This window comes from Micromys minutus, assembly GCF_963924665.1.
Source record: "Micromys minutus genome assembly, chromosome: 1".
Taxonomy (NCBI): Eukaryota; Metazoa; Chordata; class Mammalia; order Rodentia; family Muridae; genus Micromys; species Micromys minutus.
The window spans coordinates 216,317,707-216,336,567 of record NC_137969.1 but is presented as its reverse complement, the minus strand read 5'-3'; the positions used below and the strand labels follow the sequence as shown (position 1 = coordinate 216,336,567).

General features: G+C 41.8%; 1 protein-coding gene across 2 annotated transcripts in view; it reads right to left on the bottom strand.

Moving 5' to 3' along the window:
• The window catches only part of ARID4A (AT-rich interaction domain 4A), a 64,535-nt gene that overhangs the window by 8,355 nt on the left and 37,319 nt on the right, over nt 1-18,861 (bottom strand). For both annotated transcript variants that reach the window (XM_080922489.1, XM_080922490.1), the window contains exons 12-21: nt 15,935-16,007; nt 15,181-15,275; nt 14,929-15,026; nt 13,751-13,982; nt 10,490-10,740; nt 8,080-8,280; nt 5,399-5,483; nt 4,563-4,704; nt 1,353-2,483; nt 1,095-1,199 (exon numbers count right to left, since the gene is read on the bottom strand). In XM_080922489.1, coding sequence (XP_080778615.1) covers nt 1,095-1,199; nt 1,353-2,483; nt 4,563-4,704; nt 5,399-5,483; nt 8,080-8,280; nt 10,490-10,740; nt 13,751-13,982; nt 14,929-15,026; nt 15,181-15,275; nt 15,935-16,007 — 2,413 coding nt within the window. The remainder of the gene's footprint in view (nt 1-1,094; nt 1,200-1,352; nt 2,484-4,562; nt 4,705-5,398; nt 5,484-8,079; nt 8,281-10,489; nt 10,741-13,750; nt 13,983-14,928; nt 15,027-15,180; nt 15,276-15,934; nt 16,008-18,861) is intronic.

The following is an 18,861-nucleotide window of genomic DNA, read 5'->3' as shown; positions in this document are numbered from 1 at the left end:
CTAAACTCCTATTACCCTCTTTTGCTTAGTCCTGAATTTACTGCAGCAAACCATTCTAACTACTGAAGTTTCAAGTTCTTTGAGGTGTCTTTGTTCTTGTGTGAACTCCATGGTCCTTTTGTTAGGATAAGAGCTATTTTACTTAAGGCATGGACTAGCAATAAACTTGCAAAAAAAAAAAAAAAAAAAAAAAATCAATCAGAATTATTTCTAATATTTAATTTCATTCATATAGAAGTTTGCTTTTCATGTAATTTAATCAGTTTATACCAGTTTACTGTGTTATTTCTTTTGATGAGAACTGACCTTACTTTTCAAGATGGAGGGTGGCTCAGTGGTTAAGAGCACTCACTGGCTGCTCTTGCAGAAGACCCAGGTTCAATTCCCAGCAACCACAAAACAGCTTACAACCATCTGTAACCCTATTTCCAGGAGGCTGGGTGCTCTCTTTTGAACAATGTGGGTACCAGACAGGTGCACAGTGCATTAACATATATGTAGTCAAAACATTTATATACATAAAATAAAATAGAGGCTTCTATAGTATTTATAAATTAGCTTTTCTGACTAAAGGAGAACATTCCCATTACTCAAGTTTTGCATACTTTTAACACCACAACAAGCTTTTCTTTTCTTGAACATTCTGAAATGCCTTATATTCAGTTGCTTTCCATTAAATAACAATTTTAGCTGTTGCAGTTCTAAGTAAAACTAACAGGCATCTTTAGATTAAAATGAAGGGAGGGGGAACGGTGAGGTTGGGTAGAAGTCTTGCTGTGTAAGCCTCAATATCTGAGTTTAATCCCTGGAAACCACATAAAGAATGAAGAGACGTGACTACACAGGTTGTTCTCTGACTGCCACACACACACACACAGACACACACAAGCACAGACACACATACACAGACATACACACAGACACACACACAGACTATAAATAATAAAATTATCTTTGAGAACATAATAAACCCCATTCATTTTTTGGACTGGCTCAAAGGCCTGAGTCTGTACTTTGCAATAGGCAAACACCGGCACCGGCAAGTCCAGCAAGGTCAGCCAAGAGCCAGTAGCCAAGCGCTGGTGAGCACCCACCTGCTCCATTCTTTTCACTTTTGGCTGCAGCACTTGTCCGCTTTGGGGTTCGCTTTTGCTTTTTTGCCATTAATCCACTATTTCCATCGCTTGGCCTTTTCTGACCTGAAATAAAGGAAAAGCTTGAAACCAAAGCCAAAAGCAGAGCGGGCAGGTCCCTTCCACACCTGCCCACGTCATTTCACTATTTTCTTTATAAAGACTATTGTAAACATCTGTCATACCACCCCGAGATGTCCGCTTCCCCCAGAGTCTTACCCTTCTCTCTGCTCTCCCTCTCGTGTACAATAATACTACGGGTACCAGAGGCAACGCTGGCTTCAAACCCGTTGGCTGGTTCCCTCTCACAGAGGCTTTCTTGCGCTTCTTCGGCAATGCTATCAACTTCAATTGTGATATCACTCTCACTCTTTATACTTCTGGTCTCGTCTTGGCTGAGAGTAAGTGGGGAAGCTATGGAAAAGTTATGTTGCGCTACAGGAGGTAAGGCCGGCGGAACGGAACCTAGAGAATTAGACTCAGAGCCTTCTACCACCACATCCTCCATGCTGGTCTTATCCTTCTCGTCCAAATCATCCAAGTCTACCTCGTGGCAAACCAAGGTTTCAGGTCCGATCAGAGGCATCGAGTCCTCCTCTTCTTTCAGTGGCGTATGTTCAGGATCTTCAGCTGCACTGTCTGATTTTTCACTAGTTGGTTCTTGGATGCCCTGGTCTGGCTCTGCTGTCACAGATGGCGTCCCTTCACTTTCTGTTTCAAAGTGCTGTTCCACGTGTACGCCCTTCACACTGTCAGCCCCAGTGCCATCGTCAGACCTGTCTTGGGACACTCCAGTTGTCATTTCCACACCATTCTCAAGCCTTAGCCTTTTCTCTGGGGACTGCTGTCCCAGGAGTTTCCGTTTCAACCTTTTCTCTTTCTCATATTGGTCGACGTCATCTTCAGTAGAAGAAAAGTTTTTACATTCGAGTGAAGAAAACTCCAGGCCATGAACGTCCCCATGAGCCTCACTGCCTACTTCCTCCTGGCTGAAAGGCGACATCTTTATAAGTTCTAAAGAAAGGTCCTTTGTCTTGCTGCGCCTTCCCTTGCCTTTAGGAGACTTTTCCACCTGCTTCTTAAGTTCTTCTACCTGTTCCGCTTTGTCTCCAAAAATATGCACGATTTGATTGCTGTCCCCCGCCTCCACCGTCAGGGATTCTGAGGGCTGCGCCTGAGTCCTGTCGCTCTCGTTTGATATATGTACAATCTTTGGGTTTTCTTCATCTAGTTTATCATCATGTGCATTGTCATTTTTTTCTAACTCGTCTTTAATATCAGGAGAAAGTTCTTCACTTATTGAGCTCTTCTCCAGCTGGTCTTCTGCTTCACTATCGGATGAACAGGAGTCTGTAAGAAAACGGTAATAAGTAAATTAGTGTAGTAATTAGAACCCTACTAAGTGTAAACAAGATCCTTTATATGCTTATGGATTGCTATAGAAGTTTATTTATATAAAGTAAATCATAGATTTGTGCTAAAGTGTGAGGAGAAGGAGTGACGCCATCGTCAGACCGTGCGTGAGAATAACGATGTGGTGACACACGCCTTTAACTCCCGCGCCCAGGAGGCAGGGCATGGGCAGGTGGATCTCTTGAGTTCCCAGCAATCCTGGACTACAGAGTGGGTTCCAGCACAGCCAGGGCTACACAGAGAAACCCTGTCTCAAAAAAAAAAAAAAAAAAAAAACAAAGAAAGAAAAACATGAAACAAAGATACAAAGCTAGTATGTTAAATGATTTGACCTGACTTACTACAAAGAATAGCTACTTTGTATCTTAGGAATATGACATCCTACCTAAAATTAGTCTGGATTAAAATGAGCACTATGAATTCTCCATACTTTAAATGGTCTTAGAACAGGCAAGACAAATTATTTGCTTTCTGTCAGAGAATCTTTAAGATACTTAGGCAGGAGTCCAAAACTATAAAACTACACAATGTAAAAACTACCTCCACATTGTTTACAGTCTTCCTAGAGAATTTTGGAAAAGCAAACACTGAAGGTGTTCCTTTTTCTTAAAGCCAGTGCGAGCTTCTCAGTGTATGGCCCGTCCTGCTTCAGTATAGAGTCCAGGCATCCCTGAAACTCAGAGATCTCTTTGCCTCTGTCTCTCAAGTACTGGAATTAAGGGTGTGCACCTCCACTAGGCAAAGTTTTCCAGTTTCTGCTGTTGGTTCTCCTTTTAGAATTACTACTTGATGAATAGGAGCATCCACTTGTATATAGTGTATATAGTGTACTGTATCTATGCCTGGTGCCCATGGGGGTCAGAAAAGGACACATATGCCGTGGAGCTGGGGCACAGACTTTAGGAAAGCATGTGGTGCTGAGCACTGAAGCCCAGGCTTCTGCGAGAGCTGCAAGTGCTCTTCCTGCCCAGCCATCTTCTTGCTCCCCTGAATGATTACGTCAAAAAGTATACAGGTTTTGTGGTTTTGGTAAAAATGTAATGTAGAATTCCATTTTCCTCACATTCAAACATTCTTCAGCTATGCATTTCTGTGACCCTGATGTGGATCACTGTGCAGGCTGCACACGGCACCAGCACATGCCTCCTGAGAAACCTTGCATGTGTACGGTTTCCTGTATGTATTGTAACCTGCCAGTAGGTGGCAGGAGGAGGAAAGACACCCTTTCAATGGCATACACACTGCAGCAGATGGTAAGCCTGTCCTTTAGTGGTTTTCCTCTCCAAGGAGAGCAATTTTATAATACCACCATTTAAACCCGTTTACATTTCAGAGTAAAAAACGATAGGAAAGTGAAGGGCCGATTAAAGCAGAGAAAATCTGCCCAGCTGTGCTCACCACCAAGCACTCCTGTACCCATTAGCCTGTGCTCAACAGCTCCCACTGAGACAGGCTAGAGGTGCCGAACTTACAGGAGACACTGGTGCATCACGTGGTTTGAAGCAGAGCCCAGCACACAGTAGGACTCAAGGATTGCTTCATTTCCCTTCAGCACACAGGTTATATCTAAAATCCTTATGATAGACGGCACCTTGGGTTGGCATCACTCAAGTTTAAACTAAAATATTTCACAAAGTATTAGCTACCAATTTAATTCTGAAGTTTCAATCAGTCAGCTCATAAACCAAGATAACCTGCTAGGACTCTCACCGAGTGACCACTCTGGGCCACACAGTTATATTTGGTCAGCGATGGTTACATATAACTGTGGCCCTATTTTAAGCGATCATCACTGAGGGACACTAGCCCCTTAGTTCAGTAAGCGCCCTCTATGACATTTGTACAGTAATGAGGCCCTTTTAGAATGTGTCCCATTGTTCAGTGATGCAGATGTGTATGTGTATGTACACACAGAGATAAACTATCTATTCATGCAGAAGGGGCAGAATTGAGCCCTTTCTGTTTCACCAGACAGAGGTGTGCTGCCTGTTACACAGCCATGGGCATTTCTGATACCTGATTTTCCCTCACTGTTTGACGTCTTAGATAAACTGTATGGCATGTTTGGCGAAAAGGTAGGTTTTAAAGGCGGTCTTCCCCGTTTGGACTTCTGTCTCTCCTCATCCCTCTTTTCGTCCTTTTCGCCGTCTTCTTTATTCTGGGTAACAACAATAAAATGTATGAGAAAGGTCAAGGTTTTTCAAAAATGAACATTCCATTTCCTCTAAGAAAATCTATTAACTCCAGAACAAAAAGGTCAGTTAATTTAAATGTAAAAATTCTAGTATGTGCTTCTAGAAAAGTCTAGAACAGTTCTCTAACTTATTCATTTGAACAGAAACACTCCCCCTGGCTCCTCTTTTCCTGCAGAGGAAATGAAAGGCATCAGAAACAGACAAAACACTAGGCAGACCTCTATAGCAGGAACCGGATAGAAGGCGGGCAAGTGTACAGTGGACCAGCAGACAGGGTTGACACTGTGAGGATGGAGGGAAGAGAAGAGTGGATTTCCAAAGTGATGAGGTCCTCTGTGTGCTTCTAAGGATGGATAATGACATTACACATCTCCCCAAACCTACTAAAGGCACAGAGACCCAGCGATGTCTTTCACCTCTGATGTACACCTGCCCCAGTGTAAACTGTGGGTGTTTACCACTAGAACATAATGGACCCCTCTTGTGAGGTAAGAGGCCAACAGGACATAACACCATACCCACTCAGGGCAAAGAGCACATCGGAAAATCCTGTACTTTCTTATTTTCCTATAAAGGGAAAACTACTAAAAACAGAATCTAAATAAAAAGATATGAGTAATTCCCACACCTGTAAGTGTTATGAATGTATGGACATACCTTAACTTTCTTCTTTTGTTTTTTCTTTGGTCCACCTTTGTCCAAGGGCCAGATTATCCTGTCAGCTTTTACCCATTCATCATATCTTAAAGAAAAAAGTTCACCTTTCACAATGATACCCTATGTGAAATATATTCACGCACACACGCACATAAACACGCACTCCGAGAGTGAAATCAAAAACTCAGTTTCTGCTGGTCAGTGCTAGCTCACACCTTTGATCCCAGCACTGGGAGGCAGAGGCAGGCAGATCTCTGAGTTCAAGGCCAGTCTGGTCTACAGAGAGTTCCAGGACAGGCAAGGCTACACAGAGAAACTCCAATTTGAATAAAGAACCCCCAACCCTTAAAACTACAATAACAACAACAAGGAGTAGAAAAGAGCTTCTTCGGGGTTTGGAGAGAGGACAGGTAGGTAAACTCCCAATTCTAAATTATCTGAATTGCTTGGTTTTCAGTTCTCACAATCTGAACTTCTAAGCAGATTTTACTCTAGAATTCATTCTACTGATAATACAAAGATGTCAATTTTCAAATAACAGCCATTTATCAAGTCCCGTTTTCTTGTCCTCCCTAGAGCTCTAGAATCTATTGTAAAACTTTATTATGAAATACGTCACTATTAAGATTGATGTTTAGAGATATTTGTATTAAATTTAATTTTTTAAATCTACATGTGTTTTCTTTAGCCCAAACTGAAGACTCATTTCTCAAATTCTGCAAAATTTTGTACCATTCTGCAAAACATTGTCTACACTTGAATTTCAACATAATTCTTCCCATTACTAATATACAAACCAATTAAACTGTCCAGAACTAAATAGCACTTCTTAAATTATACAAGTGCAGATATTCATAGCATTCAGTAACACTGCAACCTGGTTGCCATAGAGAAGTGCAGAGCACATGGCTCAAGTGTGTGCAGGTTTTAGCTGCCCTGATACCATGATATACAGCTTAAAGTCACTTGCTCGCAGACTACCCAATAGCTAAACCCTTTGGAACAGAGATGGCTAATAATGCCTTACATATCAATATTTCTTAATTTGGACATTTACTGAGGGCCTACTAATATACCAGGCACCATAAAATATATATACTATATAGTTAAATACAATCTTCTGAATGCAGTAAGAGAGATGTATATGTGATTTAGGACTAAAAAGAAAACATCTTACTCTGAATTTCCCAGGATGCATCAGACCAAAAACAAATAACAGGCCTATCTGGAGGAACTCAGCATGGTCCTCCCTGGCTTGGTCTGAGTGACAGGTCAGGCAGGTGTTAACAGCCACATTAGGGCTCCTCTCACACAGATGTTCCCATTTTAGAAATAGGACTAAATTATCTAGAAATTATAAGGGTTTCTTGAAAGCCAGAATTATAACAGCATATGACAAAAGACTACTAGGTAGAGTCATAAAGAAAAACCTCTACGAACACGGGAAGGGTGTCAGGAAAGAGAAATTCTAGAAACGCAGTAGGATTGCACACAACAGAGGAGGTGGCTGCAAACTTGAATCTGAGGGGAAAATGGTTATACATGCTGCAGCTGCCACAGTAGGGAAGTAGTCCCTCTCCCCAATTTATCAGGACTCTGCTTAGTTAAAACCCTCTAAAGTGGTGCTAACAGTTGACACAGAGCGCCTACTATGCGCTAGGCATCGTTCTATGCATTTTGCAGGCTAAGTAGCATGGGGGTTATAATTCTACAACTCATTAATATAGAACTCAAATCCCCCAATCTGGAGAGGAGGGAACTGAGCACACACCTAGAATGTGTAGAAGGCATGCAGTGGTATAGCTCCACACCAACCCAGAGCAGCCCACATTCAAAAGGCTTAAGAGAAAAGTCGGACTTAGAACACGGAGCCTCAGTGTTGCTCTAAGCTGCTCTGACTCTCACAGCTAGACTGAGCTGTCCTTCCCTTGAAGGTAACCAATTTCACAGACAAGTCTGCTCCATGCTCATGGAGGGTCAAAACAGAAAGAAGACAACTCCCTAATCATGTCTGAACACAGGGAAAAACCAGGGGACGCTGTCCAAGCCACAAAAATGGCAAAACATCTTTTCCCCTTGACTAATGAGTCACTTCTGCTTCGTTACCAATTATAGGATTAGCTTTGATCTAGTCGTCTCTCCTAGGTAAGATTAAGAAAACCAATCATAGAATGACATCAGCTTCCTGACTATGTCAGCACTGAACAAAGACTTCCTTAAACCTACCACATTAACAGAAGCTCAAATCCAAGTTCTACCCAACACAGATTTTAATTACGTAGCCAACTCAAAACTCCTGCGGTGCTGACAGTGGCTTGACTTCTGAGAGAGGAAACCGAGGCCTGCACAGCCTAGAGCTGTGTCCTCGCTCCGTGACAGCACATCCCTGTTTCCTGAGGTGCGGCCCTGAGCTTTCACAGACTCAGCCACTGCCCTGACAGTATGCCCAATGGCTTCACCTCTTATGGCCTGCCTCCCAATAAAAGAGTAATAAACTCAGTTGTTTCAAGGGCAGATCCTGCTGGTTTCTAGTGGGAAGCACTGAAAGTTTATAAAGCAGTCTAAAAGTCAAAGTCCTGAAATATCTAGAACCAAGGCGTGCCTTGTAAACACACAAAGGCTCTGTACAACACTGCTCTTTTTTATTTTTATAACCCCCCTAAAAGAGCTTTACTGCTTACCTGACATTCCAACCATAATAATGCACCAGGTATAGAACCTCCCCGTCGTCCATCTCGGTGCTTTTGATGCTGGCTTCGTAAATTTTCTGAGTTTTGCCTCGTCCATACTTGACCTTCACTTTGGTTCCTGTCAGGCAGGGCTCTGTGTCGTCCTCACCGTCTTCCTCGACTTCCGAGTCGCACCTGCTTTCGGTTTCTTCCCTGTGGTGAATTACAACATCGGTAATGCTACTAATAGCTTAATGGAGGGCAAAATAAGAACTGAGATCCAGCATGTCCCGTCTCTACGACCTAAGTTTACCTTGGTGACATGGAGGAGGAGGAGAAGGAGGAGGAGAAGATTTCATGGACTATTTCCTAAGGAGTTTATTATGTAAAGATTGCACAAAGGTAAACCTACACTTTTTAAAGGCCAATCAATAATCAGTCAATGATGCTGCAGAGTCAATAAATAAAGCATTTTAAACCAAAAGTCAAAACCATGTGCCCTAGAATGGCCGTTGGGGTTCATTCAAATGCCACCTTAGTTAAGAGAATTTTCTATAGCTGTTTTATAAATTCTCGCGACTAATTATCTTAAGTCTGCTTCAGCAGTGTTGTCTTCTCACTCTACAGCGGTTCTTAGCAAGACAGTATTTGCTGGGTAACATTAAGAAGAAAGGCTCTCCCTAGTAACCCTCTCTCAGACTGGATTCTGCTTTAAATGAGGCTGTTGCTAAATAGGAGCAATGGTAGAACAGAGCTTTGCAAGTCCGTTGGTTTCTATTTCTGACTCCTCCCCAGCAACTTTTGTTTCAATAATTAAACATGAAGAGGGTTCATATGAAAAGTCCAGCACTATTTTAAAACCGTATCCATGAAGCGCACCACGCCTCAATGGCGACAGGTGTTCTGGGGGTCTCCGAGTTTCAGAGACGTCTTAAGGGGCCGTGAGGGTCTACAGTATACACGTAAGCATTTTTCAGGTCCTGGTACATGACCGAAGCTCTCATAGCTAATTTGCTTTGGGAATATTTGCTCTTCAGGAACACTTCTCATAAATGTCGTGAAGAAATCATTGTAAACACTGGAGAAAATATATTAAAACAGAAATCACCATGAGCCTTGATACAGACTGGCACTATGTGCCGGCTGGTGTTTGTACACTCAACTTTTATCTAATAAAATGGAATTCTCTGCTTTGCATGGGAAAATGCTGAATCTTAGCTCTAAAGTGTTTGTTCCATTTATGTATTAAGTATGAAGAACGTTAGCTACACTTGTGTACAGACTCATTATTAATTAGAGCGTTTGAGCAGCTGACCTTTGCTTAACGCACTGTCTAAATATTTAACACTATGCCCATCATTTGCGGCTCCCAGCTATACCTCCTGCCACTTTTTAAATCTACTTTGCGATGCAACTTTTAAAATGCAGACTAGCGCACAGACAGGAGCTCAGTCTTGTGCCGCACTCAGCGTCGGAGGCCTCTCCTGCTCGCCAGTGTCTACTTCTCTAACCGCTAATTCTCCAGTGGGTTAGTTACAGAGCGTCAGCTCTCATCCTTTCTCCGACTGTAGCGGAAAGATCTCAAACTTTGAGAAAATGCATCATCATGTGATAAAAAAATCACTAAAAAAAAAAAAAAAATCAACGGGAGAAAAGCTTCTACTTTCAAGTAAGAGCGCAATGCTGTTGCTTTAAAACTTGATTTTTAGTAACACATAAAAATTAGTCAATTCATTGATCATATGTGCAGAACGACCCACTAGGTTCGACTTTACCTTCATCTAGCTCAACTGCCTCATTTGGGGCTATTTTTAAGTCACTTCAAATCATGCAAGTCTAATACCTGGGAAAAATAGTTTTCACTCAACAGTGAATAGAATGAACATTAAAAAGCTGGATTTTATTGATGAGATGTGGGGCAAGAATGTATTTTCCAAACTAGAATCAGGGGTGCATGCCACATTCTCTAATACAGAACTTGAAAAAGAAAAGTTTTGAAGTCAAGCTGACACACAGAAGCGTCTCCTTGTCCTGTGCACCCGTGTGTTTATTAGCTTTCCCACATTGTACCTTTTTTACAATGGAATTTTTGCTGTCGCTGTTTCCTCTTGTCCACTTCCTCCATTTTCTCCAGCTCCCTTCCCTGCTGTCAACTGCAGGACCTTTCTTTTGACTGGGTGGCGCAGCCTTCTTTGAGGCCGCTGCTTGGGGCACAAGTGCTATTAAAATGGTGCGACCAGTATATTCTCCAATCCCGAAAGGCGATACACATCATCTTCACAATGTGTCTCACCTTCATCAGACAAGAGGAACGGAAGTCCCAATAAGAAGACATCCCCTCACACCTGAATCTCTAAACAGGAACAAAGTGTGGCTGGACCCCAGACAGGTGCCTCTGGAGAACAGACATAAGACAATGTACCTCTCTTGGCTCTTCTCTTCCTCTTCATCTGTGTCTCTCTCAGAATCCTCCTGCTTTTGAATTTTCTTCTCTTTGTGCTTTGGTGTGGTTTTCTTCCCGAGCAGCAGCTCGTTTTCCTTCTTCTCAGCTATGTCGGAGTCATCATCAGCATCCTTATTTTCTATATCATCTCTGACGAATTTGTCTTCAATTTTCTCTTCTTCTATTTCCTTTTTAATACAATTTGCATCTCGAACAATTTTCCTTCTCCCCTAGTAGAAGAGATAAAGGCTTTAAGAGAGGCAACGCTACAAGAAAGACACCTTCATGTGTGAAGCCTCCACAGCAGTGACTGTGCTGTCCCCCGCCCCCCCCCCCAGCTTGACATCAGAATCTGAACGCTAATTACCTCACAGGATTATTCTCTTCCATTCTCAAGTAAAAGAATAACCGATATAAATCTCTGGCTTTGGAATCTAGCACCCATCACCCCACAACACTGTTTTACTCCATTTTATTTGCAGTGCTGGGGCTTTGCACATGCTTAGCAAAGGTTCTCCTCCAGGGCTCCATCCCCAACCCTATACTTGTTCATTATGATAAGGGTTTAAATGAATCATTTATATGCCAATGACAGAATTTCCTACTGGTAATGTTAGGCGGGCAAGATGGCTTAGAGACGAGGTACCTACTTGCCACCAAGCCTGATGACCTGAGTTCATGACCTAGACTCACATGGTCATGAAAGGAGAAAGTGACTCCCACAAATTGTTCCCTGACCTTCACATATGTGTGTGCGAGTTCGAGTGCACACACATACACACACACAATTTTTTAAAAGTTTAAATTACTAATAATAATCTTCATGAATCTACCCCCTAACTTATGGCCTTTGGATCTCCAGTCATATGTATTAAAACAAAACTTAAATATCGATATATTTTATTACAATAAAAATTAAATATTAGAAGCTGCAAAGCTGACCCCATGGTTAAGAACAGCACTGACTGCTCTTTCAGAGGTCCTGAGCTCAAATCCCAGCAACCACATGGTTGCTTACAACCAACTGTAATGGGTTCTGATGCATCTGAAGACAGCTACAGTGTGTTCATATAAATATAATAAATAAATAAATCTTAAAAAATCAGATATCAGTATAGTTATATGATTCTGTTTTAAGGACCTAATTGCGTCAAAGTGAGCTTTTTGGCTGGAGAGATACCTCAGGGGTGGAGAGTACTGGCTGCTCTTCTACAAGGCCCAAGTTTGGCTCCCAGCATGCCTTCCTTATCAAGTGACTTACAACTGCTTTTAAGTCCAGCTCCAGGAGATCTAACATGTTTTTCTGGACATTGAGGGTACCAGCACACAATTGAAACATATACATACATATAAAAATTAACTAACTACTAAGTGAGATTTCTTTGAATAAGTACCAAGATCAACCATGGCATTACAGGAGTTACTAGTCCTGTCTCGGGAAGCCTGTAGCAAACATCTTCTGTGTGAGCTGTGAAACTGGTGAACCTTTTCAAGACATTTTAAACTTTCCTTCAGGTCAATCTAATATGATGGCAGAAGACCTCCCTCCTCTATTTTGAATTGAAAGGAATTTAAAAGAAATTAAAAGAAGCTGGGGAAGTGGTTCAGCATCGAAGAGTGCTTGCTGTTCAAACACTAGGAGCTGAGTTCAAGTCCTGCACCTGCCTTTAAATAACACACACATGCATTCACAACCAGTGTTGGGAGTTAGGGAAGGGGCAGGGGAAAACAGCAGGGCCACGGGGAATGCTGGCCACAACCTACCTCCAGGTAGTGAGAGGCCAGGTTTCAAAGGACTAAGGCAGTAAAAGAGAGAGCAAAACATCCGACATCCTCCCATTTGCAGAGATGTACACACACACACACACACACACACACACACACACACACACACACACACACCCAATAGGTCAATGGGGCATGGTAGAGTTCACTCTTATAATTTCAACACTTGGAAGATGGAAATTAGATGGTCAAATGTGTAAAGTTATCCAGAGCTACACAGTGACTTGAGTCTAGCCTGGGCTACATGAGTCCCTCTCCAAAACTAAAATAAACAACTTAACAAAACTTTCAAAGAGATTTCACTTATTAGATGACAGAACAATCAGCTTAAAAATAGGATTTTGTGGTACTGAAGAGATGTCTCAGAGGTTAGGAGTGCTTGATGCTCTTGCAAAAAACCTGAAGCTAGCAAAGGTCTGTGACTTTGAGGCCAGTGTGGTCTAGGACAACTGGAGATACATAATACACAGACCATGTTTCAAAAATCAAAATTAAAAACAAGAATGAAAATTCTTTGATAGTGTGGCAACCCATAAAGTGATAAATCATGTTATGTAGCAATTACTGGGCATGGATCATAACAGTGAATGACAATCCTTCATAAAACTTTAATCAATGAAGAGGAATACAGGGGGCAGGGGTGCGAGAGAGGGGAAAATAAAAATCAGTGTATGCAATAAAGTTGTACAGTATGCACACAGATTTACAGGAAGCTCAGTAGTTTGGGAGCACAGGAATTACCCAGAGGTACTTCATTCAACTACTTCCTGAAAATGTGTTGTACTTCCTTATTCTTGAAGGCTGCGATCTCGTCAATGAGCAAAATCAACACTCATCCTTGCCTTCATAGGATGCAACTTTAGTACAGAGAGAGGAAAAGAGAGCAAATCAATTTAGACTGAGCAGGTAGATCCCAGATATGAAGGATAAGAAAGGAGGCAGGAAGCAATGGTAAAGATAGCAAACAGTACAACCAGTGCAGGCTTCACTGAGGAGACATCTGAGCAAGAAACTTGAAGAAAAGTGCGAGGGACTGAGCCAGACAACAAAGATCTGAACAGATTGTAACAGAAAAGGATGTGTGTGTGTGTGTGTGTGTGTATGTGTGTGTGTGTGTGTGTGTGTGTTTGATTTGGTGTTTTAGGACAAGTTTCAGGCTGTGGGTCAGGTTGGCCTGGACCACACTGTACATCCAGTCTGAACTCATGGTGGGCCTCTTGCCTTGGGATCCTGAGAACTGTGATTACAGGCGTGAGCTTTCATACTGGGAAAGGAAGCGGGTAGAGAGAGCGATACACTGTCCGTAGAGAAACCGCTCTAACAACCTTGCCGCAACATTACTAAATACTGGAACCTAAACCAGGTTTTCCACACAAATAGTTTCACATATATTTAAATGACCACAATAAAATGTTTAAGCTAATGCTTGAAGCAGATGAAACTGTAGGAACTCACTCTTGGAGACTTCAGTTCTGTGTCTTCTCTGTCGCTTTCACTGTTTGAGTCTGTATTCTCCTCGGGCTCACTCTTTACGTCCATTAAAGGCATTTCTTGGGCCACTTTTAGAGCTTCGTCCATTGATTCTTCAAAGTCTTTTTTTTCCTCTTTTACTTTTGGTTCATGGTGGTGAATAGTTCTGAACTGAATATTTGCAGAACGGCAGTACTCCTCAAAACCATAGAGATACCTAAACACACAAGGCTTCATCATTAGTAAATGGCTTTGACGCAATCAAACAAAAAATACCATCAACTAAAATATTACCCTGGGAACCACAGCCTGAGCCACCCCACAAAACTGCTCTAAACCAGCAGTTCTCAACCCCTGTGGGGGCCAAACCACCCCTCCACAGGGGTCCCATGTCAGAGGTCCTGATATCAGATATTTACATTATGATTTGTAACAGCAGCAAAACTACAGTTATGAAGTAGCAAGGAAAATAACTTCACAATTGGGGGATACCATAGCATGGAGGACCACATTCAAGGGCCACAGAGTTAGGAAGGTTGAGAGCCATGACTAGAAACTACAGACGGTCTCAGACGATGCGCATCCTCCATCTCGTACTTTAGAGAAGAAGTCAGCATCACATGGGAAGTGGGGCACAGAAGTGAATAACTCAGGATACCTCTCACCCCACATTCCCACTAGTCTAAACTTATAATATCTCTGGCTCTTGTTTGCAGTGTTAATGCATTAAAAGAAGGCCGTTCCCTGTAAATGATTATTTCGGGGTGGGGAGGTGCTGTTCAAGACAGTGTTTCTCAGTGTAGCTCTGACTGTCCTGTAACTCACTCTGGTAGAGCAAGTTGGCCTCAAACTCAGAGATCCTACTGCCTCTGCTTCCCTGAGTGTTGCTGTGTGCCATTACTGCCTGGCTTAATTTTTTATTGATTTCTTTGTGAATTGGAAAACATGCACCCCAATCCCACTCCTCTCCCCATCTCTTCATATCTACCCTTGCAACCTCCCCACAAAAAGGCAAAAGACAAAACCAAAAACTCACCAAGCAAACAAACAAAATCTTGCCATGGAAGCTGTGTTATGTGAAGTGTGTCACACTATAGAACATCTTGCCCAAACAGCTTCACTTGCTAATAATATTTGTTCTTTAATGAAACTGGACTACTTACTTTCTATAAGCAGTTTTTACATTGTAGGATGCAGCTGAATTCAAAATTGGAATGCCAAGGTCCATATAAATTTGCTTCCATACAGCACCACTGTCAATCTGGAAAATTAAGATTTTTGTTAATAACCGTCAAAGGGAATAATTGTCACACTAGTGTTCTGTGTTCTTTACGGAAATGCTACACCAGTGAAACCTCAAGCAACCAGCCTTCTCAAGGCACAAACACGTATCTCTAGAGCAATGGTATACTTACACTGCCACATCCACCCTGGTGATAGACCAGTCTGAAGAGTTTGAAGAGATTGAGATCTTTATAGCCCAAGACAGGTGGTTTGTTGATTGGAGTACCTTTTTAATGTCGGAAGGAAAAATACAGTGTTTAGTCAAATGAAAATACTAATTTGAAAGTAAACATACTGACTTCTAATTCAACAAAATTCATTCACTGGACATGTCCATTTAAAAGGTCCTTAACCCACACAGGACACAGAGTCTTTCTCCTCTGTGTTCTGTGTGCAGTTTTGTGGGCTCTCTGAAATAGGAGTCTGTCCCTTCTACAGTCAATCAAGTTACCTCTACGCCAAAGAAATGGCTACAATTAAAAATTGAGACTGCCGGCTGTGGCCCACTACAGCATGAGCAAGTGAGGCAGGAAGGCTGCAGCTCCTTCCTTGCTGTGCTTCTGTGCAAGGTTTCTCAAAGCCACAGACTGTCTAGAGCCAAATTACGCAAAGACTTTCTAGGACTAAAACCTGTCAGAGTGTGATGATTTATAAAACTTTCTTCTGCTACTGGAACTCCTTTCCCACTCAGACAGAGCCTGATGTCTGTTCTCTTCAGCTCAAGGAGACCAAGGATCAAGTGAGTTTATTTTCCATGAGCACTTTACCATAAATTACTATGCATGAGGTTATGAGTTCACTGGCTTTCATTGGAATGTAAGGCACTCCCAATACTGCAGAATCAATGCACATACCTGCAACATAAAGCCATTAAAAACAACATACCTCTGTCTTCCATAAACTTATAAAGCTGTTGAAGGAAGTTGTCCCTCTCTTCAGGATCGAGTTCTTCCTCAGGCTGTAAAGGCAGGCACCATGTTATCATTGTTAGTGTGAACGCCAGGTAGTCACACTTTAATGCTTTGGCTTTTTTGCTGTTTTGGGATTCAAACTCTAGGCCTCCCAAATGCTCAGGAACTGTCCACCACTGAGTGCATCCCTAGCCCCTAACTCACGTCTGACAACAGAAACCTGCTGCGACTGTAGGACAGTCTCTACCCTTCAGCCCACCTTCCTCTATGACCCCGCCTAGAGTCCCACCAAAGACTAACAGGAATCAAGAGAAAAAGATTCCAGAATGGAGCAAGAGGACTGTTTTACTTCATTTGACTTTACTGGGGGAGAAACAAAATTTCATACAAATATATCAGGAGACACACAATAATGACAAAAGTATTTTTTATATAAAACAGTATCATTGAATGAATATAAGCAAAGGCTGCAAAGTCAGTGGCAAAAGTTTTTTGTTTAGATGAGACTTTTTTAATATTAATTTTAAGTCATCTAAGTAAATCATCCAAATTGTACTTTGCTCTGGACTTCTCCCCAGCCTGCTTTCCTCTGCTGCCTTCCTTGGTCTGTATTTGCTACCGTGACCCTGTAAAGCACTTAAAGCACTATCCTGTCACAATTGCGAAAGGATGGATAACATCTTACTTCTGCCTCAAAGTAAAACAAAAAGAATTATTAGCAAAGAGTTGACACATAACCTAGTCGTGTGTGCCGGGTGTGCCATTATAAAAGATAAATTTCCAAAACCCACCAATGTAAGTGTACCTACGTACTAATTATACAAATCTAGTAGTTCTCATATATTATTATTAGGATTAAAGTAAACCATTCTTGGGCTGGCAGGATGGCTCAGTGGACAACACCAACATGCTTAACAGCCTTAGTTCAGTTCCTGGGTCCCACCACCTCATGCATGCCAACCCACACATGTGCACGCACATACATGTTATAAAAACACAGTATCTGCTAGTACATTAACTACACGTATTTATAATTTTTCTGTTTTTGTTTTGAGACAGGGTCACAAGCAGGACAGGCTGACCTCAACTCTGTAGGTGAGGGTAACCTTGCAGTACTGACCATCCTGCTGTCATGGGCTATGTGCTGAGACAGAAGACATACATCACACCTGACACAGAAATTATTTAAAATTCAGCATTTCTATGAAAAAAAAAAAAAAAAACTGGGGCTGGAGAAATGGCTCAGTGGTTAAGAGCACTGACTGCTCTTCCAGAGGTCCTGAGTTCAATTCCCAGCAACCACATGTTGGCTCACAACCATATGTAATGGGATCTGATGCCCTCTTCTGGTGTGTCTGGAGAGAGCTACAGTGTACTCACATACATAAAGTAAATAAATATACCTTAAAAAAAAAGAAAGAAAGAAAAAAAAACTAATAAAACACGAATGTTTCTTCCATATAGAGGATCTTGTCTTTAGAAGATACCTTTTCTATGGGTCTAAGAGAATAATTCAAACTTTTGCCTTTTAAGAACCATGATGAAAAGCAACGTTCAGGCAATAAATATTGATCATTCGGGGCCTAAAAGGCAACAGGCACTTTAGGATTATGTTGTCCTTTAAGTTTAATAGCTATAATATAACCAGAATCAATCAACATGTAGTGAAATGAAATACATAATAAAACATAGGAGACAGGCAGATCTCTGTAAGTTCGAGGCCAACCTGGATCACAACAGCCAGAGCTACATAGTGACATTCCATCTCAATAAAAACCAAAAATACAAGTTGTTCCGCAATACAAGCAGACAAAAATCAACCCACTGACCACAAACGTGGTACAAATAAGGTTGTATCAGACTATCCTAAAGTCTTCAAGGCTGAGTGTAGACTTTTACAGCTTAAAAACTAATAGTTTATGGGCATTAAGTTAGTGGATAATAAGAACTAGTCTAGGCTCTGAAGAATTATGCCACAAAATTTTAAGTTCAGGTATAGTTCTAAGATATAAAGACAAAATTAGTAAGAAATTCAATTTACATATACCTATTTTCTTGAAAGAAAATTTCGACCAAAAATAAATCAGCTATAAAGATGGTTTTAAATTTACCATGACGGCTTTTGCAAAAGCTAAAATCTTTTTGTTGGACCGGGAATTCCTTGCCGTAATTTTACCAGCTGCGTTACATGCACTAGAGTGCGCCTCCCCCTGGGACCCGGGGCTGTGGCTGCTGCTGGCTGTCACTGCCCAGGCCGTCCCACACCTCCAGACCTCTCAAGGACTTAAGTGTGGGTAAGGGTAGGAAGAGGAGAGGTAGAGGATTCTCTGAACTGTGAGACTTCTTCCCTTCAGGTAATCAAGGGTAACTATATACTCGGTAAAACTGTCAGAGCAAGGAAGAGGGTCTTAGGGATGCAGAGCCCCTGTCTACATGAACGAGCACCGCTATCTATAGTGCACATGGCAGCACAGCATTTGTTTACACCGCCAGCCTCTGATCTTTCTGACACGAAGTATTATGTCTTCAGATTAAGTTCAAGTATTTACTGACAGTTAATATCATCACTCCAGAGCTGTGCAGGAGCACTGTGGATGGAAGTGAGAACAAATGGCACCTTCTGATTGGCTGCTTTGATTCTGCCGAGTGGTGTGGACAGACGCAAGAGGCCGGTATTATATGCTGTAGTAAGTGTACACTGCAGGACTGTGAGGGGGCATGACCAGTTCTGCTCGGGAGGGGCTGCTGCTGTGACAGTAAAGAAACCCTTTCCGTGTGACTGGCAGTAAAAAGCTGTGATTAGGGAAGGGCTAATTGTCACAATGAGCTAAAGAGCCACAACTTGGTACCATATAGAAATGACATTTTGTAAAGAGATTAGATTCGTGTTTTTAAAGTTTT